The 22406-nt window shown below is 40.1% G+C and overlaps 1 protein-coding gene across 2 annotated transcripts in view; it reads left to right on the top strand.

Moving 5' to 3' along the window:
* nol4lb (nucleolar protein 4-like b) overlaps window positions 1–22406 on the top strand; it is a 113728-nt gene that overhangs the window by 45349 nt on the left and 45973 nt on the right. For both annotated transcript variants that reach the window (XM_015365149.2, XM_015365150.2), the window contains one exon: window positions 15962–16103. In XM_015365149.2, coding sequence (XP_015220635.1) covers window positions 15962–16103 — 142 coding nt within the window. The remainder of the gene's footprint in view (window positions 1–15961; window positions 16104–22406) is intronic.

Here is a 22406-nt window from a genome sequence, read left to right as displayed (position 1 = left end):
CAGTGATATTCTGCTTAAAAGTTTGATGGGCTTATTTTTAAACCTTCAGCCAAATCACTTGTGGAATACTAATGGCAGCTCAGAAGACAAGTCCTTAAAGCAGTTCCTCCAAAATGTTACAAGAGATCATTGTCTGCAAAACAAGAAATAAAATGCATCCTTTAAATGTAAAGACCTGAAACAAACACCATGAGATATGCATATTAATAGAGATGGATTTTTTCAGTCTGATTTTAATTTAATGATATGTATAAAATGATCATGTAAAGCGCAGGCTCTTAGAGCCGTGAATTGTGGTGAGTACAGAAGGGTCCATTCTGAACACATTTCTATGGACAGTGGATGCTGAACAACCTCTTGCAGTTTTGTGCAAAATACATCCACACATGCGACTCGCGGATACAGATGGTAATCATGGCAAACCTACTGTATGTAGTGCAATCTATGTGAACTCCACACAGAGCACAGTTTTTGTAACACAGATGGTCATGTAAGCAACTAACTTTGTAAGATCCCAATTGTAACATGCCATTTTGCTGATGCCTTCTGCTTTTTGCTTGGAGCTCCAAGTCAGCAAACATTAGTGATTGACAGGTATAGAGATGCTCCCAGTGAGACCGGCCTGTGCCAGGGGATGCCTGGGACAGAGCAGACAAGCCTGCATTCAGGCACGCGGAGTGTCCAGGCTGCACAAACAGAGATGTCTGAATGGCACTCATGGCTCGACACTGCCTAGTTCTGTCACAGGGAGAGTCTGAGCAGAATACGCTGACAAATCAGATTTGACATCATTTCTGTAGCAATTTGTGAGATGACAGCCAGCTTTTAAAAATTGGTAGAGTAACCAAATTGTCTGATTTGCGCCTGCGTGATTCTAGTGTTTAAGATGTAAAACAGACACATCCACGTGATGTTGGCCAGCAAGAGGTGTTCAAGAAATGTATCAGTTTTATTTCCTGCTGTTAACAGGGCAGAGACACCTGTGCAGTAATGGCTGGTTTATCTTTGTAGCATTTTGTTGGCCTTTTGTATGATTGCCTCAGGAAAGCTGGAAGTGGGAAAATTGAAACTGCATGAAATCCCAGATTCAGTAGCTCAGTACTGTAAAGAAGATCAAAGCGTCCCCCGTTACTGTTATGAAGTCGCAGATCATTTGAGAAACTACTCAACTTGAATATGTATTGCATCTTTAAAATGCACACATCGTATTTGAAGCCTATTACTCCTTCCTTGAAGAGAGAAATGCCTGTCAGTTGCACGATTACTCTTTCAAGACAGTGAGATGCTCTTAATGTGCAGTCAGGGGTTTTCTTTATCTTTCGTCATTTGCACAAAGAACCATGCTCAGGGTCTGATTGTGGCTTTTATTGAAATAAAGCTCCGAGGAGTGAGAACCACTGTCTGACCACAATACCTGGTAGTACTTGGCTTCTGTATTCTCTTCAAGCAATTAAATGCCACTAAGAGTTGCTGCCAGTCTGGTGCTACTGTAGGTCCACTTTTTGGAAACACAATTATGCAAAATCTTTTGGCTTTTGTTCTGTGCGATGGTTTCCACCTAGTCATCCACAAAAACACTATTTCAGAATCAAATACCAGTTTATCCTGCAATTTGAACAATGTAACTTCTCAAAGCTTTTTGTGTTTGTGAATGTAAGGACAGCCTTATTGATCTGCCTTTTGACAGGTTGACAGTTGCTCAAGGTGATTGACTGGCCCCTTTTTGTACAGTACACAATCACACCATCAGTATCTCAGCAACAGCTGCATACTGCTCCTGTAACTGTCAGCCTTGATCACAGATACTCACCAGCCAGCCCTGATCTGACATCTACATGGCCTCTTCAGAAAGGATCCAGAGATATTTGGACTTTCTGCTCCTTAACCTCATTGTTTGTCTCAGGAATCTACATCACAGGTCTCAGCGATGCAGCTGGTTTTCACTTTAAATTCTGTTTCACTGGAGAAATATTTGTTCTGCAATGTTTCTGTTTATCACTTGTATTTTAATTTACCATCTCAGGGAAAGTAGTTTGAGGCAGTCTTAACAGAATTGCTTATAGAAACAACCAGTATGCCAGGACACTTTTTTTCACAATCACAATCAATTTTCGCAATCACAATTTTTGTGATTTTTGTTTCCCAGTTTCATTTTGAAATGTTTGAAGTTCCCTTTCCCAAACATTCACATTTTCGTCCTTCTTGGTTTTAAAATTGTGATAATCGGCGATCAGAATGCCCATTCTTGCAACAACAGCTCCCTTTTGTCTGTGAGAAATGTCATTACTTAAGATGTAAGTGCACGGGGGGCTACAGACAGAATCCCAGAGCTCGCACATGCATTTGAAGGGTCTTCAGGATCGTTCTAAAGAAGAACAAGCAGGGGCTCGAGCAGGTGCACACAATGCTTGAAGAATGTTCACTGGAGGTTTGTTTTTTTAGTGAAATAAGTAAAAGTCTCGAGGTCTGAAGCTTAATCAGTTTAACCTGGGACCTTCAGTCACTATGCAGAAATGGAAAGGACTGTTTCAGGTGCTTCTGTCTGAATAATGAGTGTGCTACAGTAGTGTTTGAGAGTGAAGGTTTGTCACTGATTCAGCTGATTCATTTATAGCTGTTGTGTATCTACGAACTATAGAACTATTTTATGTTGGCATTGCAGGTGCAGAACAATGTTTAGCATTCTTAATGTTTCCAAAAACTTTTTAAAAAATATGTATTTTTTCCTGGGGCCAGTTCAGATGTGGCAGTTCTATCGCAAAAGTGGCCTTTGGGATGAGTACAGGGAATTTCCAAACTAGTTCCCCAGTATGGTGACTGAGCACACTCTGGTTTAAGTGGTACCATCCTTTGGGTGAGATGTTAAACTCGGGTCCCGTCTGCTTGTCCCATTGCACAATTTTTTTTTCCCAAAGCAAACTTAGAAAGAGTCGGCGTGCAAGAATCCAGTGTGGGTTTGCACAATCTGGCCTCCCTAAAGGTTCCTGCTTAATTCAATTGATGAAATAAGTTCACACTTCTGAACTTGATTGGCTGCTACTCGCACATGGCTGCCACGTGTTACCCAGGAAGGTGCTGGGGAAGTGGATCCCCTTATATATATATATAAAGGGCTTTGGGATCCAAGGGAATAAAAGTGCTTTTAAGTGTAAGGAATTCTTATTATAATTTTGATCAGCTTTTATATCATGGACAAATGAACAAACACATTGCAACCCAGTAGTGATTACTACAGCTAGTCTGGTACCTGCGTTGCTGCAGTGTTACTGGCAAGAGCTGCGTCTGGCCTCACTCTCCTGCGCGCGACCCCTTGATTGATGCCGTGGGCTTGCAGGGGGAATCAGAGGCCGATGGTCTGACGAGAGCAGGCTCCGCCGGAGGAGAGCATTGGGGTGCTGCAGTGAGCCAAGTTAAGAAGTGGCGATTTGATGAGTGGGATTTTTCCCAGTGTCGACTGCTAATCTTTGCAAAGTGGAGGATAATGTGGTTGAAATGTAGAGGTCGCATTTCATACGATGGTTTATTTTTCAGGTGGATAAGAATTGTCATTATTAATTGTCATTATTATTCATTTTCCATTGCCAGACTTTGTTGCAGTTTGACATTATGCACATGTTCAAAAACAATTTATTCACACTTCTGTGGTTCAATATTTCATTATATATACTTCCTACTCTGTAATATCATTGTAAATATTTCCTGAATCAATATATGCTGAGGAATTAAAAATAGAAGAACTTGTATTGTTTCCTATGCTCATTGATTCCATTTTGAATACTTTCCCCCCAACACATCTCCTCTATCTTTTTACAATCAAGAATATTGTACTAATTGTATCATAGGAAAGGCCACTGAGAAAGAAACAGTACAGTACAGACTCCTGTGAGCCCTGTCCAGTTTTGTCTGGAATCAATGATTTCTGCATCTTAGAAACATGCTTCAGGGTTTTCTGATGAAGGATTGATTTGTGGCTGTCAGCTCATCAAGACACAGTCACCAGTGAGTGAGAATTACATACGAGTTTTCCATAGATAGAAGCTCTTTAAGCTCAGAAAGACGGGAGCTATTTGTTATTTATACACTATAGGAACAGTCAATGGTCTATCCAGTTCTTTGGTGAATACTGCCGTGGATAATATGCGTAATTTATACAGTATGACACATATAGTATGTTCTATGTAGTATGTACTTTGTATACATTTACGTGAAAATGCAGCTTTGTAATGTGTTTCATCCCCATTATTGTACAGACTGCTTGCCTTAAATCACAGCTTGTCTTTTTTCAATTTTAAATTGTTTTCTATTAGCGAATCTGTTGTTTCTGTTGGCATTGTTGTACGTTTGGAGGCCCTTATCATACATAGGAATAGGAATGATTCCAAAAAGAAACAGACTGCATTTTAATTACTTTTCCACTGAGGCTGGTGCCTGCGTAAGAAGATGGCTTACCATTGAAGGGATCTCTGAGTGGCCCAAGCCATGGAGGCGTACGTTCAGAGCACAGGTTGAGTCCTGCTGTCCTGTTTGCCACAGAGACCAGGGTTTCCAAGTTGTGTTGTAACCAAAGGGTCTCGTGGTCTTGAATCAGCTGTGGTCAGTCTCCAGCCTGCTGCAGGGCAACTGTAAGTTTCCTGTGATGTCAGTGAAAGCCTCGTCACTTGTCCAGTCGATACAATCTCTCGAGAAGGCACTGTGGACTGTGTAAGAAGGCTCTTCAGTGCATCACTGAGGCTTGGTCAAGAGTATTATCCAGGACTTGAATTGGTTTATAATGGCTAACATTGAATTGGGATGGTATAAAAAGAAAGATCTGTCAATTACAAAACTGTAAAACGACAAAAATAGTGTTAGAAGTGATTATTTAATTCTTAAGAATTTACAAGGAATTATTTTATAATGATATATCTATACTAAATATAGTGCTTTAAGGTGGTTTTGATTGCTTTCCGAATTTTCTTTAGCTGTAGAAAGAATTCTGTGTGAACTCTTAACACAATGCCCTGCCAACCCAATAACCTGTTCCGAGTCCTCTGGTGCGTTCAGGTAGAAAAATTAACACGAGGTTATTGTCGGCTTTAATAATTCATGCAAAGTTGGTAAGGTGGGTATGTATTTCAGTTCTCTTAGGTCTTGATTTATGCAACATTCCTTAGTCACCTGCTAATGTTTCTTTTCCTTAGAATTCCTGCTTTAAAGAAATGGTAGCAAGTCAATGTTACCGATAAATCACACAACCCCCACTTTAATTTTCTTACCAATCTCTTGTAGAAAATTAATTTCTGACGTTTTTCAGAGACTGATCCTATTTGTTTCACTTGTCTTTGTGTTGTGTATTTGTGTTGACCAGGAGAGAGGGGGAAAAAAAGCTGAGTCATGTGAAGGTTTTAGCTACACTTACAGTCCTGGGCAAGCAAAATCTCTTCTTCACTGATGTGCGCTCCAGGATGTACAGTCAAGCTGTAGCATCTACAAGGGCTGGACTCTAGGAATTTGATTCTCCAAACATCCAAAAAAGTACCAGAACATCTGCTGGTCCTGCCTGTCCATTTTATGTGAGAAACATCCATAAGCACTGTTCACAAACCAAAAAAATGCTTTGTAGAGAATGAATTTTATGCCCTACAGGAGATATGGACTTGAAACAACGTCTGAGAATTACTAGGGATCTAAAAGCTGAAAGCCCTCCATGGGGATGAAATATATACTGTATCTTTACAAAAATTAAAGTTAAGAGATGCTTAAGTCAGGGCCTATGCTAGAGTAAAGGTCTGATCTTCCTTTTCTGTGTTTATTTAGTGTAGCCAGATAGCTCGGTATTCAGTGATGTAATTAATAGGCCCAGTGGGCATGTACAATATGGATTTTTTTCATATTTCTGATATCTAAATCTGCTGCCTGTACGAATCATAGAATAACCATGCTGAATGCTGTTAACTGAGTACACAATGCCATTAAGAAGCAGGCCTGTTCTGAATAATCTACACCCTAAAGAGTGGCTGATTCAGGGCTTGAATGCTTGTTGGGATACGCTCATGAGATCATTTAGACATCTCATCCTCTTGTTTCTCTCTATCTTATGTTTTTTTTATTCACAGTCAGAAAATGAGAATATTTTTTAAATATAGTCTTTATCTTTTAAAGACTTAGAGCAGAAAATTTAAAGCAACAAGAAAAGCACTGAAACAATGTTCAGGAACGTTTCTTTTTTTAAAATAAGCCTTTCGATTACATTTTAGCATTGGTTATACAGTATGACCACAGTAGAGAAGCGTGATCATAATCCATATTCAAATCAGAAAAGGCCTTCTTTTCCAGATGATTTTAGACTTTCCCCTCACTATTACTGTATAATTAACCAAAAATGAACTATTTTACCCCTCAGAGGTGAAGCTTTGTTTTGATATGACTAAAACGTGTTTTTTTTTTACCTAGAACATGAAAGTTAAGAAAACACCAGACTGGTGTAATGGTTCAGTAGAATATCTATTTAAAATTAAGTACATTGTAATTGTATGTAGTAAGTCTAAATACAATCACTGATCAAAGTGTGAGAGCCCTCAGATGAATGAAACTCTCAGAGTGGCACTGGTAGCAAGAAATGGACTTTCACCCCGTTTCCTGGCCAGAGCAATCCCCAGATCTCCATGCTGTTGAAAATGTATGGAACTCATGGTATGTGTCTATCACTCCCACACACTGTTACCTCCATCACAATCTCAACCAAAGCCGATCTTGCAGGAAATATGGAATGGATTTATCCTATGGAATACAGTATGTTCCATCCTGTTTTTGCTGTTGTTGTATTGATCATCATTTTTTTTGGCCAGTGATCACAATCGTATGTCTTGCATACATGTGAGTTAGTTTTTCTCTGTTTTCAGAACTGAGATGCTTTGCAGTTAATAATCCGCGCTGTGCTTGTGTCAGAACTGTGTTAATCCTCCAAGGGACAGGGGGTGTATATTTAGATTGTGCTTCAGCTAACAAATGGCTTTCTTATCAATACTTCACTTCACTGAAAAGAAATAATCTGCTCTATTGGGCACTTTTCAAAGCTTTCTTCGATTAAAAAAAATAGCTGTCACCCTAGGGCATCTTTAATTCTGCATGGGTGTAAATTAGTTTAAGTTAAATTTGTGTTAGTGTTCCCATAAATAACTATTTCCAATCTGGTATTGCAGTAATTACCTGGTTAGTGTATTCTAGTCTTTTCTTCTACACCTTAAAACACAGGGCTATGACAACTTTTCTTTTTTTTATTTTCTTGTACACTCTGATCTCTCTCTTCTGGGTTTACAGTTACATGTCTGTGCCAAAAAAATAAAGAGAAATCCACTTGGCTGTAATTTTCTATTAAAATTAGCAATGTCCTGAGAGATATGTTCATGTTTGTGATGTTAGCTTTCAGATTTTGTGAAACATTTTATGCATGTACGTTTCCACAACCTTTCAGTCCAAAACATTGCTTTAAAATGCACTACTGCTGCAGCACTATTGCCTAACTGTTTTGTAAACTGTGGTACTAGATGTTTGAATTTTGGTACAACATTAACAATAAAAATAAAAGCTCCACTGCACAAATTATTCTGTGAGTTACAGCGTCAGTCTCCCAGCCTTTGTCAGTGCAGTAGCCACATTAATAAAGTGGCTTGCAAAGCAGAGAGTACTTTTATTCTGGTGCTGCACCTGTTACTAACTAACCTGAGCAGGTGTGTAGATGTTTCTGCTTAATTTGTGGTACAGCCTTCAAAGTGGTCAGATTTCCCACCTGGAGGTTTGCATTTCACATGTACTAGTTCATGAAAAGGACACAGGAAAAGTATTCCTCAAAAATACATTGCAGCCTTTCAGGAGTTCAGAAGGTTTATTCAGTATATGAACATAACGTGTGTGCTTTTGAACATACTGTTCCTCTTCAGTTTCCATAGCAACTAGTAAACATACTTGCATTCCAGGTACTACAGAATATAAGATTTAATATGTAAACTCTGCTTGTATCCATGGTGCATTTGTGGTCTTCCATTAGATGAGGGCTAGATACAGGGTGCTGGGTTCACTGGAGCAGCAGGAAGGCATTTAGAAATTCCATCCTTTCATTAAAGTCATTAGGAACACTCTTTCGCTGTCAATTAGACTGTTCTGTGTGCAGTTTGTACATTGCCAGACAGATGCAATTCAAGTGGCCAAAGAAATAGTCAGCAAAACAACATTTCTGCTCAGTTCCAATTCCTTAAAACCTCAAGGCAGGGAAGCAGACAGATCAGAACTGATCAAATAGATAGATTTATTCATCTTTACATCATCAGCATGATCAAATCACTTTAGGTTTGCCCTTATCCCGCTCAGGGTCACTGTGGCCTAGAGCCTATCCCATGAAGCCCTGGGCAAAAGGTGGGATACACCCTGGCAGGACACCAGTCCATCGCAGGGCACACATATACTGTATACACACTCACTCCAGAACCAGCCCACACAAGGCAGTTAACCTACCAGCACACAGGGTGAACATACTGTATAAAGTCCATGCAGATTTCACCCCAGGAATTGGATGTTAGGCCCCAGCGCTGAGAGGCGGCAGCAATACTAACTATGCCACAGTGTCACCCTTCCACCTCTACATGGAAAAACACTGACCATAAACTGGAACATGTTTGACCTTGTTTCGTTTCCTGGTTTATTTTGTATTAAAGAGCAGGTCTAAAATATCACACGTTCGATATAAAACATAATTGAGAAGAAAATGTGTTCCATTAAGACCTTACAAATGCAGATATTCTTTTAAAAAAATAAACAGCCATTTTGACTATCCTGTTTTTCTGCTGCAGTGGAAGAGTTACCAACGAACCCCTATTAAACAAGCTGCCATGCCTGTGTTTGAGATAATGTAAGGTGTGTTTTGTTGCTGAATGCATGTAATTCAGACACTGGAGTTTCAAGGATTTTGAACTGCATAGTGCAGATCAATAAAAATCTTCAGCTACAATAAATCTGTTAAAATATTGGTTCTTGAGGCCTTGATAAGATAACAGTGCTTAGTAAACTAGGTATTCTGATTGATCTAATCACACTTTTTTAATAAGCACAGGAATTGTTTATCTAGCTTATGATCTTCACAACACAACTATATTCGGAGAATCCGGTATATTTTTTCCCTTATTTAAGCAACAATCACAATGCATGTTATAAGATTGTGTTTGCGATATCCTGTGCTTATCTCTTTTTATAAAATATTGATAAACTCTGCACATTGCCTGCAGTCCTTTTAAAAAACAGTACATTTAATGCAATTGTTCCATGTTTGTAAGAGCTTCGTAGAAGAGTAGAGAAGTGGAAGATCTTGTAGAGACTCAAAAGTTTGTGCTATTTTGTGGTGCATGCGGTCTAAGGAACAATGAATATTTAGATGCTGTTTTGAAAGGTGTAACCTAAAATAGAAACACTCCAAGTTAATTATAATTTATAGACTCTTCTCAATTTCATCACACTGCTACAAGCAGCCCATTGATTTATCTTTCCAGGATCAAAATTGTGCATGAGGACAGCTCGCACAAATCACATACAGCATCTTTTTTTCTCCTTTGGTTGTCTTGCAAAACACCTGCTGCCAGCCTGTTTCTCTGACAGAAGCTGAATCCTTCGTTTGATTACTGGATTTAGAAGACCAAAAGTAGACACTGTGGTTAAGGTCATGTAAGTGCATTAGTTTAAGGACAGAGCTTATCTCTAGGCTGCAAACCATTCTCACTATGGTAGATGTACATGTATGCTAATGCTGACATTGTAGAGCCACATCCACTACTGTAATCTGAGGAAAGACACTCAAATGTTCTTTTGTTAAAGGGATAACTTTGAAAACTTTGTTTTGTTATTGTTTTACACGCATGGATTTATGAATGACGTAATTCATAATTGGGTGAATTCAGTAGTGTCCTTTTATTTTCATTGTCATTGTTCATTGTTGTCAAAGAATGAACATGTTCAAATGACTGAAACCCCTGAAGCTCTTGCTCCTGCAGATCACATTCCTGTCCAGAAAAACTTTTCTCGCCACTCAAACACACGCCTTACCCCTGAAGCCTGAGTGAAAAGCAGTCCCAGCAAGGTTAATTTAGAAAGACACTGCAATACGATTAATGTAAAGGATTATGCAGAGTCATTACATTTTACGGTCTGTCAGTGTTGAAAATCATATTTCAGAGCTCGCAGACACTTGTAGCTTTTACTTTGAAATCACATAAAATCCGGTTGATAACCTGACGACACACAGAGCTGCCGATGAAAACGGAGAGCTGCCGAACTGGGAAGGTTGAGGCGTTTCAGATAGACAAGAGGGAAACGTGACCCGCTTGTCCCTGGAGAGCACTGACTATTCCAGATAGTATCACCTGTTCAGGGTGTTTTAGTTTTGACTCTTTTGCGTTCAGCTTGGAATTGTGTGTGTTCACTTTACAAATTTCTGTTTTGGTATTTGTGTTAGGTCTAAACTTGAATTAAAAAAAGGACTTTTCATTTCTGACCTTTGACATTCCCCTTTATTTTTTATTCAGTCTGTTACATATCTTTTATGGTATGACCGCCAATAGTGCAGGACATGATCCAGATGTGATTTTATCAGGTGCTGCTTACCGTTGACAGTGGCATGAATGACTGAGAGCTCTGTGTTTGTGCCTTTTCCTTCCTTAATTCCTCATTCCTGGTGTGCAGCTTCCCAGCCTTGCTCCATGATTCATTTCTTGGAACCCAATGATATCTTTATAAGCTTCACTTACCTGATGAGTTTTGTTACTAAGGCAGACAGAGATAAAAAGGCTCGTGAATTTGCTACAGATTGTCTTGATCAGTTCATCCTAAATTTCATTTGGCTTCAAATTTCTTAATACAAAAAAAAGAAGTATTTTATTTTACAGCCAAAGATGCCCATTATGAAACTCCAGCCATGCTTTCTCATTTAGCAGAGGCAACAATTTATCAAGAGAAGATAACAGTATCATCTGCATATAGATGAGGAGAATACATTAGGGAGATCATTAATAAACAATAAAAAATAATAAAGGCTACCAGGATTGAGCCTTAGGGGCTCAGTGTATAGCGATAGAAAGATAGAATTGATACCTTGTATTTTTCCAAATTGGATTATTTGTGAGATTTAGAATTTTAACCAGCTAAGTGAAACATTATTGAATTCTAATTGAAAAGGAATATAACACCAGATTAAATAATGTTCCTTGGGATCAAACATTTTCAAGTGATTAATGTGGATAGATGTTTTGTGAGTGTATTACATATATATTTATTTTTCCCTTAATAATTGTCTGTTTCTGACCGTGTGGTGATTCTTTAAATAAAGAAACATGACAGCTCATTTATGATCGCTGTCACTTTAACATTGCCCATTGGGTTGCCTAAAGGACAAGGGTCTGTGAATTCCCCCAGATCATGTCCTAATGTCGCTATGAATGAATTATACCAGTAACTGGGGTTAAAGGGCTATGTTGTGTAGAGAATCAAACACAGAATTAAAAAGCTGCCTCTCTATTGTTGTATGTCTGAAATGTATGTTTTGCTCTTGAAACGTTTTCTTCATTTTTGTAGTGTTTATGGCGTTCACACTATGAGAATAGAGGGTAGATAAAAATGTTAGGATTTGGTCTGTCTCTCTGAAGTCCACAGCTGACCCAGGCCAGTGCTGTCATGGTTTAACTGTGCTGCAGATCTGTTTATGAGGGACAGGCCCTGAATGCATTGTGCCTCTGAGTCTTGCTGATGGTCCTACTGATCACCTCTTTGAGCGCTGCTGGTCAGTTTCTCTTCTCTCCACATTCCTGTTGCTAAGTACGTCTGCCTTTTCTGTTCAGGGTTCTGCAACATAGTTGATGTTTAGACACACATGGACTTCCATTCCAGTATGCCAGTCCCCTCTCCGCCTTCAGCAGGTGGCATTGAGACAATCTGACCACAAATAAAAAGGGAGAGCTCTTGTCTCGAGCCTGGAAAGGACACGGACAAGAAAGAAATGCATTTGTTTGTGGGTATTAGATCATATGCCAAGTGGGTAGAGGTTGACACGTCCAGGTTCTTGCAGATTGCTGTGTGGAAACCAGCCTTACTAGAGCTGCTGGCCAGACCCTCTGAGGGAGAAGATCAGCAGATTGAGCTTTGGACTGTGTTCTGCAGAGTCCTGGGCAGCTGCAAGGCCTGAATGCAATAAACTCCGTCAGTCTGATTTGGAACAGCCATTTTCCGGGATCAATTGACCAGAACCATAGTAACAGGGTTCATTGTGTTATGGTGGTGCCAGCTGTCTGTGCTCCAGCTATGCTTTATGTACCTAATGGCTATTGTTCCAGACCTTGCAGGAAAAGGAGAGTTACTCAAGGGCAACAGTACTCATTAACATGGCATATTACTACTCAGCTAGGCAGCTTTAGATATGAAACCTGAACCGGTGCACCTGTGCCCTGGCTGCAGTACATCTCTGGGGCAGGCGCTCTATGATCCTTTTGTATGTTTCACTGGTAGGTTTGTGTGCACTTATCTGTAGGTAAAAACTCATTGTGATTGCTGTTGTTCCTATTCGAGCAAGTCTCACATTCTCAAATCCAGCTCCAGTCTCCCTCAGCGCCTGTGATATCAAGGTCTCTGTGAATCTCAGTCCAATATTGGCTGTATACAAAGCTTATTTTGATTCCACTCTAGTCAAATTTCATTTCACTCTCAAGTATTTTATGCATAATAATGCTGGTGCAGCTTAAGTGCATTTTTCTTCTGGTTCGACTCCCAGATATGCAATGGGGCTTCTTCCAGTCACTTTTCAAGGCTTTGTTCCAGCATACCGGGAGCTGTCTCTCAGAATGCACCAGGCCACATTAATAATGCAGTGGCCAATTTGCAAGTTAAACATGTTAACCAAGTCGATGGCATGCTGGGCTGCCAGCACTGGGCCTCGGGTGACTGACAGCTCGTGAGCCTGATGGACTGTGAGCTGCTGCCACGCCGGCCCCCCTGTGCCATTACCCGACATCCTATTGGTAAGACGCCACTTAGCAAGGTATGGGGCTGGAGGTTTCTCACTGTCTAGCATGTGGTCCCTAAGTAGCTTTTAATTCCACTGAAGTCATAAATCAGCTGCACCTGATTAAATTATTACTGCATATATGTGGCTTTTATTTTGTTTGGCCAGCAACACAGCTCAGGCAGGGGGCCCCACAATGCTGTCTCTCTCTCCCTCTTGGTTTAGTCTGATGCTCCAAGTCTTTGAGCATGTATTAATGGGCAATGGGGTGGCTAGGGTATTTAATGGGATACCTGTCACGTTATAGGTGATGGCTCTGTTGTTTAGTTTTAGCTAGATTGTGTTTCCACTGTATATTATATTTGTGTCTTTGCTGCTGGTTTCAGTATATGATTGGGAGCACTGGGATGCTGGAATACCCATGCCGACTTCAAGTCTAAAATACGGATTGAATTGCATGTGCTTATGCAATACCTTAGTTGAAATCTACACTTAATCACGGGGGTGCTGAAGAACTGCTGTCTTTTTCCAGGGGGTGCTGGGTTTTCCTAAAGCCCAGAGCACGTACAGAGACGACGCCAAGATCCGAAATTGTCTGTGCTCCCGATTGACATTTCCTTCAACCGTAACACTTAGGCCCAAACATGGATCTAGAAGGGTTATTCATTTCTTTTAGTTTTAAGGCTGAATGTACCTTTTTGTGGAATGGAATCACGTGAAAGTTGAGACTCTTTAACTCTGTCTCTGTGCTAAGCCATTACTAAAACCAGTGGTTGATCACTTGTTTTTGTTAAACCTGTAGAAGTTGTTCTATGTTAGAAACTTTACTGAAGTTTATTGGAAGTCTATAAGGTGGCATTTGAATCACTAAAATAAAACAAATTCAAACATCTGATGCATGTCATATTAATATAGTAGAACACATATGCATTTTAGAAAATAGTGAGCATTCTTGCTACGTGGATGTTTGCCTGTAATGCCTTGTGGCGTGTAGGGGCAGAAACATCTTGTTGCTGTTACCGTAACATTAGTGTTTTACAGGACAGGGTTGTTAGCCTTGTGCCCAACCTCCAACATGGAGGACCTGGCGCCCAACATAGGACACGAACCCACTACCCTGAGAGTATGAGTCTCATGCTCTACCAGCAGAGCTAGCTGGGGTGCTATTCTTGCTACAGTCCATGCAAAAAAAACAGTAAAACTTTGCTTATTCCTGTAATCTCCTCCAAAGAAGCAAGAAAATGTCTTACTTATAGGATCTGAGGCAGCAGAAGAGTTAAAATAAAGGCAGGCATATAAATGGAAACATCAAAATCATGCACAGATAATTTGAAAGTCTTTGCAGGAAAATGTTGTCTGATGCCGAAGTCAGGAATGTTTTATAGCAATTCCTTCACCAAAGTCCGCAGGATGGCAAAGATTACCTGTTGCTAGATCAAATGGATGTGTTGGGTTTTTGGTAAAAAAAATACACATTGCACATAGTACGTTAAAGTGTCTGAATCCTTTTTCTTTCGGTGTTCCTTATAATGTTGATCCCAGATACAGACAGCTATAGCAAAGCCTGGGTTTTCCGATAAACTCACTGTCTTCATCAGAGGTTTAAGTCGAAGGGACAAATACTATTAATTGAATAAAACTGCAAGAAAACAAAAGGTGAAAAAATATGACTCATATTTTATTAAAAACAGGAAAATATGAATACACACACACACATACATATATACACACAGGATGTCATGTAGTTCGTTACCAGCATGCTTATTTATTTTGTGTTCTGTCCCTTTTCTGGTATTTTGTATGCTTCTCTGGTTTTATCACTTTATTTACCTAAAGAAATTGCCCAGGGGGAAAGAAGTGATTATTCTGTCGTACTCAGACAGATGTTTGGAAATTGCCACGAAGGGTACAGCCCCAGCAAGGCGTCTCCTTGCTGGGGGCAGCTGGCACGTGGAGGGGTCCCTCCGAGCGAAAAAGCGCTGAGCTAAAGAAACGTTCTGATAAAGGAAGCACAGAATAACAACCAGGCTGGGGACAGTATTAGAGAAGGAGAAAAACACTGCCTGTATTTCCCTGATTCCTCCATGGTTTCATTAAAAGCCGGAATAGAATTTTGCTCCAGATTTCCTGGGGATTGTTACTCAGAGGTTGAGAGATGAGTTTTTCAGTCCAATTTTTGCCCTGGCTGTGCTGACCAGCTGCTGTAAAAGAGTTTAAGCTGTGGGATATTGCTTGGTGGATGTAACAGCTTAGGAGGAGACCACAGGGAGGCCTTTCCCTGCTAAGTGAATCTCTGCTTGGGTTTAGATCATACAGTATATCCCTTCATATGCTGTAGCTGCTGTATAAAGCATTTGATATTACCTTATAGCAGTGGTTCCTTTCTGACTTGGGCAACTCCTTTCAAAAACATGTTTTTTTACATAAAATATTAAAAATGGAATTTTATTTAATTTAATGAAGTTCAATTTGAAAGCATATATTTTAAGCACTGTCAGAACTGCGTGGGAGTTCTGATGTTAGATCTGGAGGTGAATTGTTGTTTTTTGTTTCTAGAGATCTGCAGGACACTTTTTTGAGGGCCTCTAGGATAACAACTCCTGGTTACGTCATTACAATACAATCATGGCCTTTTTAGAAGTTATCTCTGACAAGATAAAGGGCTAATACTTTTAAAGGGAAAAGTTAGTTATAAGCAGGCTTTAAAATGTTTGTAAAGAGTGTGATGACCCTTTTATATTGTGAAGACTTTACTGTGGACCCTTCATGCTGTGATGACTTGATTTATCAATGAAGAATAGCAAAGCAATGTAGCCCTGCACAAAATCTGTTCACATTGTATTCGTAATGCAAGGTGATTTTGGCACTGTATATTTTCCTCACCCATTTCAGAAGCAGCACTTTCACCACTGAAAGATTGACATGACCTTGTTTTTTTCATCTGGCTAGGATGAAAGTTCAGTGAGCAGTGAGGATTTTGATATGACCGACCCTACATGGATATCAGCTGATCACGGTACCACATCCGACCTAAGCCCCTGCCGAGGAGAGAGAATGCATAGCCCCCAGAACGCCCACAAAGAGGAGGACGGTAAGGACATTTCTCTCCCAGAATGCTCTGTGGCACTGCACATGTGAGAGAGGATGTGCTGGATGGGGTTTACACTTTAAAAACGCATCTTCAAGTTCTGATCCAGAGCTGTTGTGCTGTACTTCTGAAGCTTCTTCATGCTCAATGTCAATTCTGTGCCTTAATGAACAGTACAAAATAAGAAAAGAATTTTAGGAAGGTATAAGAAGAATGATGTTAAAACAGAAGCTTTTTTCAGGCTTTGGGCCTTCCCTGATATGCTTGATTCATTTTAAAACTTTGAAAAGTCAATAAATTATTCGCCGTAATACCCAGTAGGGTATTGTTGTGCTGGGAGACTTGCTCCGCATTGTTGTGTTGTTTAGCTACTGGAATAATGCCATGATTTATTTTTAACTGGCAAACGTTGTTTGTGGTTGTGTTTCTGTTTTGGATCTCGGGGATCAACTCCTTTACCCGAATCCTTAAACTTTTATTTTTGTGTGACATAAGTAGTGACTTCTGGACCTTTGGCATTTTATTTACCACTTAAATCTAAAGGCAGGTTCTAAAAAAATAAAGTAGAGGAAAATATGAACCTACTGAATGAATGTGTATTGTAGGTTGTTCTATTATTTGGCTCTTTGAAAGGAACTAATGATAAAAATAATCCCCAAAGCACATTTTGTGCACCTGTATCTTTCTACAGTACAAATTTGTTTTGTTTTTCCTGCTGTCTCATTTTGTTTTCTCTTGAACACAGATGGTTTTTTTTAGAGTCTGTTTCGGATATAAATATGTTGATAAGGAATTCCAGTGCAGTGTTGGAGAGGCACTGGTCTTTGCACTAGGGGTAGGCCGAGTGCGACGAAACAGAAACAATCAGACTTGATCCTTGCTCTCACGTCAGCAGATCCGTGTTTAAGGATGTATTACAACACAGACTGCTAATCTGAATCTGGGGATTTAATCGTTAGGGACCACGTGGCTTCTTCTGATTAGCACATAAATGTTTAATGTAGCCCTCCAAATTTTGCACTGCGAGTAGTGTCTGAACTACAGACAAGAGTAAAATGCAAAACGGGGTGTCTTGTGGAAATGATATTTATTGTGTTGTGATAATAACTGCAGATCATAAAGGCAGAATTTCTTGTCTGGAGTCTGTAGGTGAGCATCCTGATTTGACTCTACAGCCATCCCTATTCCGTTGAACGCAGAATTTTCTGTTTAGATAACCCAATCTAAAAACCTGATTCTTTTAGTGACGGGAAGGCCATTGTCTATGTGAGAAAATCTATGTTTCCAGCGGGTTTTTTGTAAGAGATGGAGAAGGAAAAAAATGGAACAAGTTCTGCGCAGTAATCAGGAATGCTATCGAGGCTGATTACTGTACACTTGACTTAGAGTTTTTTTGTCTTTCTGCTAACAATCAGGCACTCTCACTGATTGAGGAAGCTGTAATTTTTCCCAACAAGATATATCATAATCAAGGGATCAGATAATGACTCAGACACTTGCCTTTAATTTTTTAGCTGTGGTATTTGAGGTGATGGCCCTGAAATATTTCACTGAAATATTTCACTTGTTAGAGGCGCTTCACCAAATAACTGTGCTACTTGGCAAAGACATTTTCTCTTCATTTCATAGTTAAATCAAAAGAGGACCCTGGTGGAAACTGTTTTTATTTTATGATGCTTTCGAGCAGCGTAGCATGATGACGGTACTAATGGGCAGTAAAGCTGGCACTCAGAGCCCTCATTACAGACCTCAGAAGACTTGATCCCTGCCGATGCTGTATATCAGCCTTTTAACAAGCGTCGCCTCTGTGTCCTTTCATCTGCTCTCCGCTCCTTCCCAGTGCCTGGCAGAGTGGGGCGGAGAGGAGGAGAGGAATACAGGCCGTGCTCTACAGCCATCAATCTAAAGGGTAGCTGAAGGTTGAGTTTGTCAAACGACTCAATACCGCCGGTGTTGCGTGCCTTACAGTCAAGGTTTTAACTCAAGACTGCACCAAGGTTGGGTGCTTTTGACAAAAGAGGCCAGCATTTATCAGCCCCATGGCTAAATCACTGTCATCGCTAACAGCACGCAGTCTTTTGGTGTAGGCCTCTTCCTCTACGGAATATTCTTTTCTCCAAGAATACCTGCAACATGTCAGCAATGTAGCAAATTTCCTGTCACTATCTTACGGTGGTGTGATTAAATATCAAATTTTGTGTTGCGTTGCATGTAAGGCACTGATTTCTGATGTGCACTAATGATTTACCAACTGCTCACGTGTCTTGCAGTGTCAGCTGGAGTTTATTTTTTAAAGAGGCTGTAACTTTAGAAAGCTGAATCCTGATGGGTGTAGAAAACAAACTTCATTGAATTATGTTTTGGAATAGGATTTGGGTTTTTTTCTGTAGAGAAAAGGGACCTTATTCGGCTGGGATTGAATTCTGTCAGCATCCTCGGGCATCCTGAGATCACCTGTGGTCAAGGCCTTGGTATAGAGGTACCCTTCATCCAGCATTTCAGACACAGGGACAGTGCAATTTTTTAATGCTTTTGCTTACTAGTGAGGTAATGTAGCTGCAGCTATGTTTCATGGCAATAGGATCTGGTCACTAGGTTTGTGGCTTTCCATAAAAATCTTGTTTATGCTTTGATTGTATTTGATGTGAGAGTGGTACAGGATATCTAGAAGCAAAACAGTGGACATATTGATTGAGTGACATTGACATATTCTCATAGCTGGGAAGTGATGCTTTGATGGTCTTTGCTCACATGGCCTGTGAGTCACCTCTTCCATATGATGAGTGCCTTGGGCTCTGCACAAAAGGGACATGCCTTCAGGTCAAACAGCTGACCAGTCTTGATCTGAGAAAGTACTGAGGAATTCAGGGTCTCGGCAGACTGTGCGCAAGTTGGGTGGGGGGGCGATTGTTTGAGGTTTAGAAAATCAGAAGTGCAGTACAGCATACTCATGTGTTCCCAGATCCTGCTGGATGGCTCTCAGCTGTGCACTGTGCAGACTGAGAATAGGTGTGCTTGTATTTGGCACAACTCTTCTCATAATAAACTTAGCAACAGACTCCTGTGTCGATGCCAAGTAAAAATATGAACAACAGTAGTTCCCTTACTGAATATGCACTATAACCAGCATGACGTTAATGGTTCTGTCATTGCGTTAGCTGTGTCTGTAAAGAAAAGCCCTTGATTCTAACATGTGAGTTTGTGGTTTTGCTAGTGGTCTGTATGGAATATGATGGGACAAGGCTGCCTGCATTGATTATGCACGCTGTGGTGACCAGTGGCCAGTCTCCAATGACCAGGATATTACTTGTTTTGCTGTAAGCTGTAAGTAGAGATATCTAAAAACTAAATGTTAAAAACTAATTTTCCATTATGATACTAGTCTGTAGTCTGTAGTCTGTCTAGTCACTAAGAGCAGCACGTTTAGTTAGTTTAATAGGAAAATCGAAAAGTCTTTTGGGAAGCCATTGAAAAACCAAAGCAGGAGGGGAGAAACAAAGTGTGATTAAAGATAGTGACACTTTAAATAACTGTTTTCTTGACATGCTTTTGAACGGTTCCAATCAATGCATTAAGCATTAATCTCATCTCCTCTTATTTTACATGTATCTTTAATTTTAGTTTCAGCTTACCAAAGCTCTCTTTTCCCTTAAGAATGGCGAAGTGATATTAATAGGTAAACAGAGGATGGAAAAGTGGTTAAATTGCTTTCACTGTGTTTGTGGCATCATACTGTGATTGTCTGACATTTTTATAGGGGTGAAATTATTCACAGCTGGGATTAGGCAGTTGGAAAAAAATATAATGATTATCATGTGATAACCTAATGGAAATACTATTAAAAATTCAGGACCATTAACATATGACATTTCACACTGTGTGTTGCGTTCCATTATTGGTATGTTTGCAAAGTTAATTTCAGGGACTGGGGTCTAACTGCTTCAGAAGAATACGTACTGACAGAGAGTGGAGACACCTTACAATTTTGTAGTGCTTTTTAAATATATACAACTAACCATCTGTTTTGCCTTATTTATTTTCTTCTTTAACATCTTTCTAGGGAAAATCCTGCCCCTTCCTCCATACACATCTTTGAGAGAAGGGGGGTATTTATCTTGAGATGTGTACTCGGCAAACACCTAATATGTGCCCGTAATTGAGACTTTCCACTGAGTATGGCCAATCACCTATAATTATTAACTGGCATTTTCCAAGGGTTCAAGTAATTAATAATCACATGCAAAAACATGGGGTTGAGGTCTTGACAATCTGTTTTTCTCAATCCCTTTGTTTCCACAGAAGCAGACCTTGATTTCTGCATTCTGCATATTTCATTAAATGTATGACCATATGTCAATGTGGTCAGTGGTCTACCTTTAGGATCCAACAGTAGTGTGCAGCATTTTTCCTAATGACCTAGGACCATCTTGTTAGCACTGCCATTCATAAGACATTCTGTCTTTAATATGAGATCTACAGGTATTATTGCTGAACTGCCCAAGGGAGGGATTCTCTGACTTCATTATGTGAAGCAGAAGCTGTAGTGCTTTGCATTGTCCCGCTCAAAAAAGCAACACATCAGGATTGGCTTGCAGAAACACAAAAACTGTTGGCTCCAAGACTTTGTCAGATCGCTTGGATATGCACTGAAGGAGTTCTTGTGTTGAATGAGATTCCTCCCCATGTCATCACACTTCCATTGCCTCCACTGGTTGACATGCAATGCAACAGTTAGCAGACCACAACATCTGTGTACATTTTGTTCCGTCAGTACTGTCAGCGCAGAATGACATCCTTTGGTGATTAACACAATTAACCACTTTTCTGCCACCACATCAGTTGTGTTCTGTCCATTCTGAACAGTTCTGTCTTTGAGCTGTCAGCATGTTCATGTTCCTTAAGACATGTGTTGGGCTACAGTTATTCTGCTGGTGTGCAGGTCAATACTTCCTGAAATTTCTCCAGTAGCCAATGCAATCAGCAGGAGATTACGCAGAAGAATTTGGATATCCCTGGGTGCTGTGGTGAACCCTCAGTGCAGGATGTGCTCTGTCCATCACAATGACGGTGTCCTAGTTTCTCTGGACTCGACTCCTGAGTGATGATGGAATATCTCATTCTCTTGGCAGCTTCTCTCACAGACAGCCCGTTTTTAGTCATGCCATTTGTGTCCAGGTTCATTACTTAAGTGGGGCGTGGTCATGTCTTTAAAGAATTTGCATTAATTAAAAATGTTTTGGAATGCATTATGAACCTGATGGATTATTGATGTAGAACTTCAGAAATGCTAAACACTTTCAAATTCCATAAACCAAATTTAACCTTTTTATTCATTTGTGGATTCTACCATTCTTAAACCATTTTTCTGCTGCATGGTGCGGACATCACCGATTTAAGTTTGTGCCATGGCGCTGACTAGCAGTGACTGAAAGTGACTGACGTTTCCCAAGTTATGTTCCGAAGCTGGGCTTGAGTCATCTGGGGTCTCCAGTTCTTGCCATGTAGCAGTGACCTCAGGACCTTTCTGCTCATGCCTGTGTGCTTACTGTAGTCATGCTAGCCACCTCTTCACTCCAGAAAATGTCTGGTGCTGCTTTTCAGTATTATGGAACTCAAAGTCTTAAAAATGGTCATTTGAAGAATATTGAAAATGGCCAAAATTAGAGGCTTTATCAAATGAAAGAATAAAAATCTGTATCCTTCCATGTTAAATGGCCGTTTTGCTGTCAGAGCTTCAGATGCTGTCTTTGTCGATGGCTGTGGCTTGAAGGTGTAAAGGAGAGTTTTAGTTTGGCTGTTTGGAGCTTGTTTCATTCCTCAGATTTGACGATAAGCGCACCCCTGTTAAGAGACCATTTTAAATTGATCCGCCAACCCATCGGACCTCTGCCTCTCTCCTTTCTTAGGTGTTTTATGACAACGTTTTTAGATTGTTCGTTTAAAGGTTGCTCCATAAATCTCAAAACAACCCTGAAACCTGTACTGATACCAGGATGTACTACTCCTCTTTGCCCTTTTTACAAGTGTCATTTTAGCAGAATAGGAGGGACATGATAAGATAAGATATTATAAAAGGGCATGTCTTGATACTCGGTTTGAGTTTGTAACCACAGTTCTCTTATTTCAGTTTCAGGTGGTTCTTAATGGAACTTTCCATTGCAGAGCATCTTTCATCGCTGTCTTGGAGCTCAAAAGACCATTTTACAGAGATGTTGTAAGGAAAGCAACAGCAGGGATTTCAGTCACTGTTAACTCTGTAGTCAAACACGACTTCCATTCTACACCAGCCTGCCCCAGAACAGCTTA

The sequence above is a fragment of the Lepisosteus oculatus genome, chromosome 16 (assembly GCF_040954835.1).
Source record: "Lepisosteus oculatus isolate fLepOcu1 chromosome 16, fLepOcu1.hap2, whole genome shotgun sequence".
NCBI classification, from domain to species: Eukaryota; Metazoa; Chordata; class Actinopteri; order Semionotiformes; family Lepisosteidae; genus Lepisosteus; species Lepisosteus oculatus.
This window is presented reverse-complemented; position numbering and strand designations above follow the sequence as displayed.